Raw genomic sequence first — 16144 nt, 5'->3', positions numbered from 1 at the left:
TACTGTAGTATTTTGTGGTGTAATATGATACTTCTTGTTTTTAAATGGCTATATAACTTTAACTAGCGGCTGTTTAGTTTTATTTTCAGTTAGGCTATGTATTACTTAAATATCAGGGGTATTTCAAGCAGGTGGCAGAACTTTCAAAAACTGTTTTGTACTTACTAGAGTTTTAAACGTTTATTTCAGTTTCTTCAAGTACGTTTTTTTTTTATTTTTTCACAAACTCATATTTGGGTTCTTTAACGAGATGTCATTTTAGAATAATTACTGTTATATGGTTCACTTACACAGATCTTATGTTCATGGTAGAGCTGTGGAGGATTAAGATTATCGTACGATCCACAGGTATTCTCGAACACTCAGGACATCTGTGACACATAGTAACAGGAAATTTAAGCAACTTTTAAACGCTTTCATCAACACTTAATATCTTGCGCTCTTTGACAAAATCACAGTACGAAATCTGACACTTTTAAAAACTCCACATTGTGAGAACACCAATAATTTCCCCTGTCTTTCTGCTGGTCATAAAAATTTTCCTATATCTCCATGGAAAGTACCCTTCAAAATCCAGTCGTACCAATTCTCGCGCGCCAAGTAACTTCGGGGACTTGTTACAGTAAATATACTTGGTGTCTGACAGACGGGTGTTGTCACTTTTAAAAGCTCCACATTTTTAGAACACTAACAGTATTCCTTTTCTTTTCACTGGGCATTTATTTCCTACATCACCATGGAAAATACCCTTCAGAATCAAGCAGTTCTCGCTCACCATGCAACTTGAGAGAACCGTTAGAGAATGGTTACAGTAAAAATCCTTGAGGTGATGGGGGTTTGTGTAAGTGTTTTGGGTGTCATGGGGAAGGGCCAGGTACAATGGTGGCCTCGTGGTGAGTGTGCGGGGCGGCAGTGACAGCAGGATGTGCAGGACTGAAGGTGGAGGTACTGGTGGTAGCATAGGGCGGTTTGGACTGGTGGTGTCTGGTAACTCGTAGAGGCCACCCCGCTACCTGCTCGGCCCTGCCATACCATGCCCTCCTATGCTACCCTGCCCCGGGGTACTCTGCCACCCTACCCTACTCTGCCCTGCTCTGTCTCGCCCCGCCCCGGGATACTCTGCCACCCTTCCCTACCCCGCCCTGCCCTACTCCTCTCCGCTCCGGAGTACTCTGCCACCCTACCTTGCCCTGCTCTGCACTCCACCCTACCCTGCACTGCCCTGCCTTGCCTCGGGTTATCCTGCCATCCTGTACTGCACTGCCTTGCCCCAGGCTACTCTGCCAGTCTATGGTCCTCTGCTCTGCTGACGTATGTCTTCAAAAACTTAATAGCGAATATACTGTATATATATATATATATATATATATATATATATATATATATATATATATATATATATATATATATATATATATATATATATATATATGTGTGTGTGTGTGTGTGTGTGTGTGTTTTGTGAAATTACTAACATCAGCCTCTTAGTAGCATGCAAATTATATTCTCTGACCCCTGGAGAAGACCTGAATTAAAATTGTTCAAATCAACAGGAAATGCAGACAATCCTGAGATGGCTGTTGCAAGGGTTCCCGAAACTTAAATCCAGTGTGTTTCAATGGAGGCCTTGTCTGTCACAAGATAAATCTTGAGTTTTTATTTTTATGAGGCTTTCAATTCACGACAGGGACCGATCAAACTGGTTGAGAAGCCTTGATACGCTACATTAAAAAAAAAAAAAAAGGTCAGTTCTGGAATATATAATCTTCCTCAGTCTGTCTTTTCTTCCTCTTTTGACTTTCAGTCTTTAACGCAATGTGTCCAGGCATCTCGAACTGACAGTCTGCTGCTTCCTTCCTGATTTACAAACGATAGAGCGAAAGATAACCTAAAGAATTCTACTCCAGAATTGATTAACTGTGTCTCTGTACATGAACGAATAAGAGTGACGGTATCAGTTAACTCACGGATAGTGCGTGGACAGACTGGTGCTGCATGGAGAGTTTATAATACAAGGATCCAGTGTATATAATGTTAGGAGAATGACGAGACACTGTGGCGAAGAGAAGGACTGGAGCGAGACTGAGTGGGGAAAAAGAGCGCTGGGGAGACGAACGTTCTTAGAATGCAGCATGATAAGTGCCCTCCCCCCCTCACTCACACACACACACACACACACACACACACACACGCTAGCACCTGTAAGAGATTAACATATATACATATAATGGAATAACACACTCAAATTCTAGAAGCTGATCTATCAAAACAAGTAAAGTCATCTTTTCAGGGAAGATCACAAGGGTAAGAGACACAAGGATTACTGAGATACCGGTATGAGGAAATGCAGAATTGTGAATCGCCTTGTTTCACCGTAAGTATCCGAACAGAGTATCTTAAGCGGGCCTAAACTGAGCCGAAATTGCTGAATGCTCAGAATTAGGGTAATACAATATCTGTTTGTGGCTATATATAATTCCCTGCATGAGGTGTGGTGTTAACCCCTTATGTATGATGTCTTACTGGGTTTTTTTTATGTATAAAAGAAGGAACCAAAGGCTTGGTGCTCGCAAGATTGTTCCCTCCTAGAAAAAAAAAAATCCAAATTCAAGATACATTCATTTCACGATGACTGGACACATTCTGTTTAAAAGACTGGAGGTCACAGGCAGAAAAAATACAGACAGAGGAAGACAGTTCCACAGTTGACCTGTTGCATACATGAAGGTGCGTACCCTGGGAGTCCTCCCTTTATTTACCACTGGATATGCCTAGTTCCGTCTTCTGTTTAGGCTGCTGAGCATAAATGGGTTGACATTCAGATTTGATGCTACTCATAAAGAAATGCAATGAAAAGGATGTGGACCCGTAATGTTGTCTTTTCCTGCCACGGAGATACGTGAAATAAGCTGTAAAAGGAAGAAAATCTGGACCAAGTTCTAGTGAAAACTGTAAAGTAGTTTGGCAGATGATGCAACTGGAGACAACGGGTCTGTGGGGCACCAGACACACGAGCTCATATTCTCTCTGGGTAAAGAGGCTCCCAAGCACCTCTTCCTCACCTGTTTATATCATCTAATGGCATTTTAATACTCATTTTTATTTCATTTATGCAGTCTGTCGAAAATGAAAAGCACGGATAACATAATTATAAATGACTGCTACAGCACAACATACATAACAAACCGCTAAGAAAGAGGTGCTGTAAATTCTCTTAAGCCGACGAGAATACCGATATACGATACAAGGTGTTCTCCGACCAATCAGATAATCATGACAAAGATCAGGGGTGAGGAGTGCCGCAGCCTGTTGCGTGTGATGTGGGCAGAAATTGCCGAATGACACGTAGGAACAAAAGGGTGGAGTTATCAGCGTCACCAATGGGTATAATGAACAGGAATAAATATGCGCCTCATATCATTAATGAGTAAAAGGAAGCCAACTGGTGGAAGAAAACAACCCTGAGCACTACGTCTGTTGGTAAGCTTAAAAGAGCATTGACTGCTGAGGCTACAACTGCGCTGTAGAGCGACCAAAAAGGAAATCTGAGACGAATATACATACTCAAGAACAGAAGCCAGAAGGAAGCAGTTTTGAAAATTTAAATCTGTGTATAATTTAATCAACCGCCCATGACGTCCAGTGTAACACCAAATTTCCACCGATGCCCTTATGGAATGGTTATCAGGGGTGGAATTCTCAAGCATATAATTATAGCCTACAGTCGCTTCCCAGTGGTATTTAGATTAGCTTATGACGGAAGATCAAAGCATGGGAAGACTGTATACTCTCTTTTCCTTGTTCCTGCAGAAAACAGATACCCTGGATAACCTACGATAATTCTCCTCTCATTTTTTTTCCCCCCTCAGGAGGAACAGGATTTATGGGATGATTCTGCAACCTATTTTTCTTGTCTTTCCTGCAAAAAATAAATCACAGTTGCGACAATGAATCATCCGAAAATATAATCCAGAATTCCACTTCAGACATGATAATCTGAAAGTAAAGTTAGATGAACAGTGACCCGCCCTAACGGAACACATACTGTAGTTTTGTCGAACTTAACTTGCCGGAGATTTTCCTCATGTTGCTTCTTCCATCCTACAGCTGAATGACAAAATAAGACGACAATGCGTACATTTTATATAATTCTTGTTGCCTCCAAACGATTAGCCTACTGTATATACAGCACTGGGGAGACATTTTCGAGATGAATGGGTTAAATACAGCTTTCAGTACAAGAGATCTTTCCTAATTTGAAAAAAAAAAAAAAAAATCGTCTTGAGGGAGCAAGCTTAAAACAAATATCCTTTTTAATCTACTGTAACTTGGCCTAAAACTGTCATCCCTCCATCTTGAATGCTGGGCAGTAAAGACTGATTAACGCTAGAATATGATGCCAGTCACGAAGAAGTTCTATGCAATGGATTAAAAGCTACAGAAGGACAAAAAGTCTGGGCCAAGTTAAGGTGAAAGCAATGTAATACGTCATCGTGTTGAAAGGGTAATGCCAACAAGAATACGGTCCATAAGTAGATCCTCGTTTTGAACAGCCTCTGCCATTTAATCCCTTCACTACGATGGAGTCTTTTGTTACTCTGCTCCTGCTGCCTCCACACGATTATATAATTATAACCTTTTAAATATCTTGATGTAGTGGTGGAGAAGGACGCCTTCACGTGGTGACGTCGATATAGCCTTACGATGGAGCTGTCTGGTAATGCAAACGTCCCTCAACCCCTTTCCTAGTCCCCAAAAGGCGGAAGATGGACTGTCGAAAAACGGCAACTGTAGCCAGTAGTTCACCGAGTTCACGTTTCAGTTAAACATAGCAGGCTACTACAGCTACTATTAATCCTATAACTCCACATAAGAAAGATCTCTCGTAGTGATGTGGTTGGTGAAGGCTGTATCTAACCCTTTCAGCTAGAAAACTCTCTCCTAAGCTAAATAAAATCGTCTGAAGGCGACAAAAATAATGCACACGCCATGGGAGTGAAATGATCAACAAAAGGGAAACATTTCGCAGTGAAAGTGTTACATTCTTTTACGCTAACATAGCCCAAAATTATCACCTCTCCATCACGATTGCTAGGTTATAACAACAGACTGACACTCGAATATGCTACTAGTCACAAAGAGGTGCTCAGAGAGAATACACAAAATATACAGCCGTAGGATTGTCCAAATGGTCTAAATTGTCCAAATGGTCTAAAACTTTATTGTCCAAATGGTCTAAAACTTGGCAATTGTCCAAATGGTCTAAAACTTGGCAAATGGAATTTAACGTTGAAAAATGTAAAGTACTTAACGTAGGCAAGACCATTGGAGATACTAAATACAGCTTAGATAACAAAGAAATTAGCAAATCGGAATGCGAGAGAGATCTAGGAGTTATGATTAGTAACGATCTTAAACCTAGGCAACAGTGCATTAATGCGAGAAATAAAGCAAATAGGGTCCTAGGATTTATTTCGAGAAGCGTGAGCAATAGATCATCTAAAGTAATACTGAAACTTTATCTAGCATTAGTAAGGCCACATTTAGACTACGCAGTACAATTTTGGTGTCCTTACTATAGAATGGATATTAATTCGTTAGAAAATGTACAGAGAAGAATGACTAAAATGATACATGACGTCCGGAACCTGTCATATGAAGACAGACTGAAAAGACTAAGTCTGCATTCGCTAGAGAGGCGTAGAGTAAGGGGAGACTTAATTGAGGTGTTTAAGTGGATGAATGGTATAAATAAGGGAGATATTAGCAAGGTACTTAAAGTGAGCATACAGGATAGAACTAGAAATAATGGTTTCAAACTAGAAAAATTCCGTTTCAGAAAGGAAATCGGTAGAAATTGGTTTGGTAATAGAGTAGTAGACGAATGGAATAAGCTACCTAGTAAAGTAGTTGCTGCCTCTTCCATTGAGAGTTTCAAGCATAGGCTAGATAAGCATATGACAAATAAGGGGTGGATATAGAATAAAGAAAATCTTATAACCAATACTAATTCAAAAAAAAAATATCTTTTCAGGTTATACTATGATAGTCTCTATTCTCCTTTCACACTTTCCTGTAAAATGTCCACGCCAGTTTTTCTATACGGCGTGGTGTTCTTTCTGACTTTATCCTGCCGGCTTCGGCTGGAGGGTTTGGAGGGCGGGGGAGAGCCTTCTTCTTTGCTATCCTTATCTCATTCTAGTAGTTCAGTTACTCTTCTAGGAGCTGCCTAGCATGGGCCAACAGGCCTACTGCAGTTATCCTCTCTTCTTATGTTCTTATGTTCTTTCTGCCAGTGAGGTACAGTACGTTCAATAAGCAGCAAAAGTTAGAAAATTTGGGCCAAGTTAAGGTGAGAGAACTACAGCAACAATAGCCATTAAATATCCTATGATAGGTCTCCTCCTGGCTACGGTATGTCGTCTAGGGGCAGCAGGCATAAAGAGAAAAAAAATCCTCTGACTGAAGGGGTTAATCGGGATTTCACGCTGGAGAAATAGTACGTCTTTACCGCTAGTGTGTGTGTGTGTGTGTGTGTCAAAGAGAGAGAGAGAGAGAGAGAGAGAGAAACTGGATAAACTGAAAACGAGACTGGACGAAACGAAGAACAAATTACAGGCACAATCATGGCAAAGCCAATGGCTTCATCCCGACATGTATATCATCATCATCATCATCATTATCATCGCTATCATCATCGTTATTATCACACTGTAGTGAACAGTCTCCAGAACCAGTTGAAATCATTAATGGAAGTGTATATAAATAAATAAATAAATAAATAAATCGTATGGCTGTAGTATGAATGGATCTACAATGTCGCCGAGACAGGAACCAACCGCCTACGTGCAGCAGCCTACATTTTGTTTTCTCGGGCTCCAATAACCTCGAGCTTTGACCTATGACGTTTATATTAAAAAATGACAGCTACAAAAAAATACGATGTCAAACTCAAGGCTTTTTAAGTTACAGCACTGACAGACAAACACAGACGCAACCAAAAACACAGTCTATCCACTACGTAGTAAAGAGTGAATGGAGTGATTACCTAAACTGAAAGCTATATGCTCTCGTAACTCTTATAATGCCTGTCTTCAAGAACAACTGTATATGGTTATTTGTATTATTTATTGCCAGCTACCTGATTTGTAGCACTGGGCTGCTTGTGTGTGTTGAACTAAGTAAGAAGGGGAGGTAGGTAAGGAGAGGCAGGTATGGAGTAGTTCAGAGTGGCAGATAGACAGATACAGATGGAATGAGAAAGACAGAGAAATTAATATATATATATATATATATATATATATATATATATATATATATATATATATATATATATATATAACCTATATATATAATATCAGAGAGAGAGAGAGAGAGAGAGAGAGAGAGAGAGAGCAGGAAGCAGAGCCAGTAAAGTAACATTCCTGTCCACCTTTACATAACCACCATTCAGTTTCAAAACATCTACGTAATATGTGCTATCGGTTACACGCTGTTTAGTTCAGCTGTCTGTCTGTCTAGCTGCTTGTCTATTAATGTGTCCGTTTGTCTATCTCTCAATTACTAGCCTGCGTGTCTACTTAGTTGTCTAGCAATGTGTATGTCTGTCTGTCTATATAATTTTTGTCTGACCTGTCTATCAATGTGTCTGTCGATTTAGCTGTCTAATACTTGTCTGTCTGTCTACACTGCCTGTGTATCCGTCCATCTGTTTGTCTGACTATTTGCCTATTTGTGTATGGATCTAGTTCTCCATCTACACATGTTTGTCTGCCTGTCTGTTTGTCTGTATCTTTTTTTTTTTAATTAATTTTCCATCCGTCTGTCATTCTATGTCTGTCAATTCATCTGTCTGTCCATTTATCTATCGACCGTTTCTCACAATTATTATCCATTTCAATCTGTCTACCTGTGTAATAATTCATCCACTTACCTGTCTATCTGTCTTCCTACCTATCTATCTGTCTACCTACTAACCTATCAGGAACTACCCGACCTCACTCCGGTAAACCACTCTTCAACGTAGGGGACTTACAATTCCCACAGCATTCAGCTGCCATTGTATTAAATTCGGGTCTGGATTTACAAACATAAAACATATTCAGAACTGCAGCTGCGGCGTCTGTCTGTCTTAACCTGAGAAAGATCCCAAATCTCTTTCAGCTCAGTTAGTTGTCAGGTGTAATAAAACTGGAAGGTTGACTTGACTGGGAATTACTTTTCACTTTAATTTGACCTAAAATTGCAAACTCTCCATACTAAATGCTGGGTTGCACTAACAGATTACACTAAAACATGATACTAGTCACGAAGAACTGCTACAGACATCGTCCTATTCTGCTTTTGATCTATGGGAAATTAGCTGCACAAGGTTAAAATCTAGGCCAAGTTAAGGTGAAAGAAGCATAGTAACCAAGAAGTTTCATTCCTATACCTCATAAATGAAGCCCATCAAACTTCCTTATGCAACCCCGACTTAATAATAAAGTTGTGGGAGGGTCCAGTTCCGCCAGGCCAAAACAAATTAGTGACTACAGGCTAATGATAGAGCAGGGCCATACGTGCATCTGTTCAAACCGTTACTGTAGAGGTGATAACTACAAGGTTTTGTATCATGTAATATGCCACCAGGAAAGTAAGTCAGTCTCCCACCCTTAACATTTTAAATACAGTTCCTTTTTCTTTTTCAGTTTATTCTTGTTACTGCCACACTGCTTTATGCATGTTAGGAAAACCAGCTTGTAGTGAACGGGTCAATTAAGGTTGTATTTATCTCCGCCAGTAAAATAAATGAATAAATAAACTGAAAAAATCCCAAACTGAGTAATATGTCTGGTGATGGCCAGAGTAAAATAAGAAATACATCTGCAGACTGAAGGGGTCCACCTACGCTCCGAACGGGGTGATATGGGACTGGTTTTTGCTGTTTTAACCAAGGTTATGTTTTTGCAGGAAAGACGAGGAAAGGAGACTACAGAAGCTTCCTATGTCTCTTGTTCTTTCTATAAAGCCGTGGTAAGTTTGTTTGTCTCAGATGTAGGCCACAAATGGTAGGATGATAGGGAACACTGTTTGCTACGGACACAAAGCAACATCCAAGCTTGATGAGTTGCTCTTGTTAGGGCTGCAATTACCTCGGTGTCCACTTCACAAAGCATTGTTATGTCTGCTCTCCATTGTTAGACCACTCAAACCCGCCACCCGGAAGTGTATACTGGTCATGTACATAAAAAGAAAATAAGTTAACACTCATTCCCAAAATACCCTTTGTGAATTGTAGAGGCTTTAGATTAGGCCAGCGTAGAACGGATTTCAATGGTGAGTGTCCGGTTTACAAGCATGTCTCTGGTGGCACTATTGACACACGTAGTATTTCCAGCTTCTCTTCGTTTCTTACACTCCTCCCCTCTCTGTTACATTATTGTGCGAAAATGTTTGAAAGTAAATATAACCTCTTCCCTTTTTCACCTAGTTTGTGAGACATCTCCGCGAGCTTACTCTCTTGTTCCTGTCAGTGTTCTTGTTCGTGAAAAAAGCTTTGGCTTAAACTACCAGTACGACCATACAGATCAACCTACAATGGCCATCTTCACAATGTGGCTACCTACTGTCTCCGCCCTGCCCTACCACCAAACACCATTCCAATCATTCCCATCCATTCCTCTCCACCCATCCAACAGCTTTTATGTTCCTCATTATCGAACTTTGGGTCTGGTTAGTACTTGGATGGGTGACCGCCTGGGAACACCAGATGCTGTTGGCATCCCTACGTGTCAAGTAGGGTTGGTGGAGGATTAGTGCCCCTCCCTGTAAAACAATTAACTCTAAGCCCTTGGCCACCCCGTCTGGGGTACATGGCGTCTGGCAATGAATGAATGAATTATCGAACTTCAAAGAAAACTTACAATCTACTACGATGCTCGTTTTCACAGGGTGTACTCGTACTGCCGTGTCTCACCACCCACTCAACAGCTTTTATGTTCCTCATTATCGAACTTCAAAGAAAACTTACAATCTACTACGATGCTCGTTTTCACAGGGTGTACTCGTACTGCCGTGTCTCACCACCCACCATCATTCCCGATCATCCCTCCACTCCTCATTTACCCATCTCGCTCACTTTAGCCCCACACCTTACCGGTATGTACTTCTTGTTATAGTCCACCATCTTCCACCATCCCCACCCACCCCATTCAATCCTCATTTACCCATCCCGCTCACTTTTTGCCCCACATAATACCAGTATGTTCTTTCCCTGTCATAGTCCACCACCCTCCGCCATCCCTGCCCACCCCATTAACTCCTCTTCACCCACCCCACGTATATTTGCTCTGATGTCGTGAATATCATAAATATGACTCGCTGTTACCAGCCGACCTGCAAGCTCCACCTTCACAGAGTACGGTATGGTATATTCGTACTTTCCCTACAATAACTTACCATTTAGTAGTATTTTACTCCATCCAGACCACTCCTCTCCACCCATCTCACCCAAAAAACTGAAATATGTTAATAACATACGTCTCTCTTAAACCCTATTTAACTAAAGAACTGATATCTGGCACATGCATTCACAGACATATGAAGTGATCTATGTTGACCCGGACTGACATGATGGGCCAAATGGAACCAAAAGGATACGAATGACAATTTGCCTTAAATTACAAGGCACGGCACTGATGGAGCTGATTTCTTGAACAAACTATAATTGGGTATGGCTTGAATTGAACTATGTGTACTAGTTTAAAGCCTTTGACCATGCAGACATGAGTACGCCTTTTTCATCTGCTGATAGCATGCAGCAGTGATACTGGGTTCCATATACTGTAGCTCTAGCACCACCAGCGTACGACCAAGTAGCTTTGGGCAAGTATTGCCGTATGCTCCTCCTGTCGCCAATCATAGGACTCAGGTTTTCATTCGAAGTTTCCCTTCTCCTAAAGGCTATACCGAGCTCAGCCTAGCCCAGGGAATTGACTGTAACTGTGTGCAGTCTGGGTCTGAACACTGGTGGATGAATGGTGATCTGAAGGGAGGTTAATGGTCCTGTGTTAATCTTATGAGCCAGAATGGATATAGAGGCCATAAGTGGACCTAACTGCACCTGACAGCCTAAATGGAATTGGATAACCCTAAGTAATCTTAAACTGACTATGCCTGAATGGATACTACGGTACACACTTTCATGGACCAAGATGCCCTGACTGGGGTTATCAGGATATGCATGGCCTGAACAGAGAAAAATGACCTGACTGTAGGCCGGAATGAAACTGATGGGCCCGAATGGAATTAAAATGGCCTCAGTTATCCTGAATTACTCAAGATGGACCTCAACTGACTTGAATAAACCTGAACTGATATGGTTGGACTGAACTGCAAATGAAAATGGGTATTACGTGGCCTGAGTGGACTTTGCTGGACCTGAATGGACCTGGACTGACTTTAATGGCATCAATAATTATTTACCTTCCTGAAATGACTATAAACTAAGAGAATGGCCCGGAAACGACCACATTTAATTAGGCTATTTTTTCCTAAACAACTATGCAGGAAAGTAAGAGGCCATTTCGACTGCCGTTGTTATGGTGGATACGACGGCAAAATGCATGTCCCTAGTCCACGACTTATTTATTTATTTAGTTTTAATCTTCTAGTGACCCGGGGAATTACTGGTAGCCGCAGTTTACAAACAATTTAGTGTTCCCCAAAATCCTCACGGAGAACTGTACCCATCCGTTTTCTTTTACTATTTTGGGTACAACTGCAGTTAAAATAATTCAGCACAGTCTAAGTTGTATTTTGACAAACTTACCATTATAGCTGAATTAGTATTACTACAACTATTGATGAATAAGAAGTCTATAAAATGACACGATGCAAAATAGTTTAATAAAGTTGTCTAACCAATTATTACGTGTGCGAGGTCACAAAGTCATATGCAATATTTGAACAACCCTACGTTGACCCACTCAGTAATATATATATATATATATATATATATATATATATATATATATATATATATATATATCTGAGCCAGATCCAGCGCTTTGGAAAAAAGGGTGTGTGCTGTATGAATCCTAACGGAATTACCACAATTACCACAAGTCTGAATCCATGCTTAATCATTGCAAAATTTCTCGTATATTATTATTACCAAATTCAACTTTTTTCTACTGAATGACGTTTATTTATGATACTTATGCATATACTGCGGCAAATAGCACTGTTCTTTTATTATAAGTAATTACTGACCTGCCGAAAATGGGAGGACGCACGCGCACCACGTCCCCACTTCCCTCTTAATTTCGTGTGTTTCTTGTTTCTGACACAAGTTTATTCAATACTACTGTGTGGTATTTTACATTTCATAACTGCCATCGGAATAAATTATCTATATTATATTCTGGCTTATGTCAGACGGCCTCATTAATTTCAGAGATAGATACCGTAGTGAAAAAGTTGAAATCTATCTTGACTTTAGTTTTAGCATAGAAAGAACTCTGCATTTTGAGACACCTAGCGCCAGACGGTTTCATTCAGCTCCAAGAAACCCATCCAAGACAATTGGTTAAGACAGACCCCTCGTAGTTTCAACCCAGATTCATACTGGCGTTAAACCGAGGCTGAGACTGACTAGAAATGGACGAGTGTGTGGGAGACATCTGTGGCTGGGAGACCGAGACTGAGGTGAAGTAACCTAACATGCAAGAGTTGGTTAGGGAGGATGGTGTGTCGTGGGAAGAGGGGTCGTTACTGAGCAGGGACTGAAAAACCTGGAGCTCCTTTCGTCGAGTCAACCATTCACAGGATATGGCATCAGAGGGATGAACAGATAGACATATAGATAGACAGACACACAGCAACAGAGACAGACAAAATGGCAGAAAAATCAACAGACAGACAGACTGAGAGACAGCAGATACACTCCAGCGAGACACAACCTGACAACCACAAACAAAACAAATCCATAAACCAAATAACCATCACTCCAAGACAACAGCATACCAGATCACTAGACCTAATTCCTATCGTGACTGCTGATAAATCCAAGTGTAAGACCCCGACACATTACGATAAACTGATAGCGTCACATCTCACCCACATGTAGGTTAAGCGTTCGTTATCTGATATTCTAATTAATATATACTAACATTCAGCATTTGTAGGGTGCTAATATTTAAGATTATAAGACTAACTTATGTCAGGTTGTCAGATAACTGTACGTAAGGTTAAAGGCAGCCATGCACGGCGTAATAATTATGTTAGATTAGGACAGATGTTAGCATTAAACTTGTCGTATCGTAAGCTGTGAAGTTACGATAAAATGTGGTTACTTTAACATATCGATCTAGATTAGGCTAAACTGCATTTAAAACTGGGTTAGTGTGAATGTGAGACAGAGAGGTGAATTATCACAAATTTAGTTTATAATAAAATTAGCTTACACCACGAGATACTGAAAATGACTGCAATATATAAGGGTAGTAGTAGCTAGGTTACCGCTAGTCTGAAACAGGTAGCCTGTTTGACAAGGCACTGTTAAACTGGACAAACATACTGTAAATGAAATGATTATCCTGAATGAGGCACTGTTAGATTAGCCTACATTAGAATGCCGGAGCATACAGCATTAGGTTTGTATAGGATGGTCTGTGAACGTCATATTAGGCAGTCGTCTGGGGTAGGGAGGGTGGGAAGAGGGGAAATCGCTGTCTCCCCTGCAAAACTTTCAGTCCTCCCAGTGAGACCTCTTCTTACAAAAGCTCGTTTGCTTTCGCCTGACGGAACTAGGCAACTCCCAGAACACGGACGGTAATTCTTGGCTGTATGAAATTCAATAATCCCAAGTCATGAAGTAGAAACGGGTTTCCTTGGTTACTTGTAAAACAGATTATCCAGCCTGACTCCCCTTGGCCAACAGTTGAGTGGCGTTGGGGATCTCAGCCAGGTTAGAGTAAACGCGCAATAGGTTCATCATGATAAACAGTGCTCAGAAGTCCCCATTTCCGGCCCCTATTGCTAGAGGTTTTGGATATTTCGCAATACATTTTCCTTAGTGATTTATTTTCAATGTCATACATACCTTTCCATCCTCCTGCATGTTACTAAGGCAAACTTGTCGGTTCAAAATTTATGCAGACAACATGGAAGTGAATAATTCAAGGTGCGATTGGTATGATAAATCTCTTACAAAAAGGTGCGACGAGGCTACAATTGGAGATTTCACAGCACTTGTTCATTAGCAATTAATTTTGTATATCAAACCTCAATATCTTCTATTATGTTAGCTACTGACGTAGACTCTGACCGTATTAAAAGATATGAACAACATACTGTACATGGGAATGATGGGGTGGAATAGGGAAAATGAATCACTAAGGACGAGATGCTGCCAAGCCTCCTATGCCATCTGAAATACAGTCTCTAGTCTATAAAATGGCCCTTATTTTGACACGTAAGGAGGATTCAATTTCACTTAGAAGGCGCAGTGTCATGGTAATAATAATAATAATAATAATAATAATAATGATAATAATAATAAAACGTTCCTCCGTCGTTATCAGCTCACGGCACCTCACCATACACTCCCGCCCTCCGTAACCTTCTCATGGTCGGGACAACTCATGTAGTTCTATTCCAGCTGACGTCTGACAATTTTCCTACATTCTACAGACAGTGGGTCACAGAAGCCTGAATGTTAACACTGATATTAACTCTCTCTTGGTCGTGACAACTCCAATATTGTACTCTCGCTAATTCCAAACGATTTTTTAAAACTGAGTATGTAATAGGAGCCTGAGTGATAAGAAAACAAACTCCTGGACACATATCTGAACAGGACAGTTAATAATGGATTCGTCTGACCTGGACTAGACTGGGTTAGACCAATGGAGTTTCGGTATCAATGCTACGGGGGATTTGGTAAGGTTAAGGACGGTATTTTAAGTGGGTTTGGAGTATTCTGCACATACCCGCTAATATCCTCTTGTATGTCACTACAAACTAGGTCGAAATGAAAACGATATCGATAACAGCTACAATCAAAGATAAAGTGTAAATTATATGCAAATTAAATCGCTAAGGGTGATGTGCTAAGAAGCTTCCCATACCACCTGAAATAGCTGCTACTCCCCGTGTGTCACTACAGCAAATACGGTTACTTCAAACATTCATTGCTCACCGCCTTGACATTTGGAAGTTATATCATGCCGCTATATTTGGCCCACCTAGATTTACTTCACTGATTCACACACTGCACACATCTATAATGGGAAGAAGCAACTACTGTTCAATCACTATATAAGGTTGGGTAGTTTGTTCAAAGTGAATGAACAGTGAAACACACACACACACACACACACACACACACACACACACACACACACACACACACACAACGTACTGATTCAGTTGAATACATAATTTACTACTGGTATACAACTACATACATAGTGAGTGAAGCCACTCGTACCATAGATACAAGTTACACATCACCATTACTGTCATCATCATCATCACCATCATCAGTCTGTCCCTCCTCCTCCCCACCATCATCATCACCACCATCATCTTCAATCTGTTCCTCCTCCTCCTCCTCATCATCATCATCATCGTCATTATCATCATCAGCATCATCACTATAATCATCATTTTCAATCTTTTCCTCTTCTTCCACCTCCTCCTCCTCCTCATCATCATCATCATTCACATTACTATCACCATCATTATCATCCTCCTTCACATTATTATCATCATCATCATCCTTCACATTATTATCATCATTATCATCCTTCACAATATTATCATCCTTCACCTTCTTATTGTCATGGCCATCATCATAATTCTCATCCTGATCCTCTTCCTCCTCCTTATCATGATCATCAACTCAAATGAAATACGTAGGAATAGTTTCATAGACCAGGTCACACACACACACACACACACACACACACACACACACACACACACTTTACCGTACTGCTCCATAGACCTCCATGTTCCCTTTCACCCCAGCTCCCAGACTCTCTCTCTCTCTCTCTCTCTCTTTCTCAAAAATACGTGCGTACATTAATCGTACTCACCTCTGCATGACTCGCTGCGCCACGATGTTACTCATCTTCGTGAATTCAGGTGGCTGTAG

The 16144-nt window shown here is 40.7% G+C and overlaps 1 protein-coding gene across 1 annotated transcript in view; it reads right to left on the bottom strand.

The window, feature by feature from the left end:
- Positions 1-16144, bottom strand: part of fray (oxidative stress responsive kinase frayed) — a 229000-nt gene that overhangs the window by 212802 nt on the left and 54 nt on the right. The window contains exon 1 of the mRNA XM_080274202.1: positions 16086-16144. This exon is cut by the window's right edge and continues 54 nt beyond it. Coding sequence (XP_080130328.1) covers positions 16086-16120 — 35 coding nt within the window. The 5' untranslated portion in view covers positions 16121-16144. The remainder of the gene's footprint in view (positions 1-16085) is intronic.

The sequence above is a fragment of the Coenobita brevimanus genome, chromosome 57 (assembly GCF_032717465.1).
Source record: "Coenobita brevimanus isolate Jiangsu-jjx chromosome 57, ASM3271746v2, whole genome shotgun sequence".
NCBI lineage: Eukaryota > Metazoa > Arthropoda > Malacostraca > Decapoda > Coenobitidae > Coenobita > Coenobita brevimanus.
The sequence above is the reverse complement of the archived record's forward strand: the minus strand, read 5'-3'. Positions and strand labels throughout refer to the sequence as shown.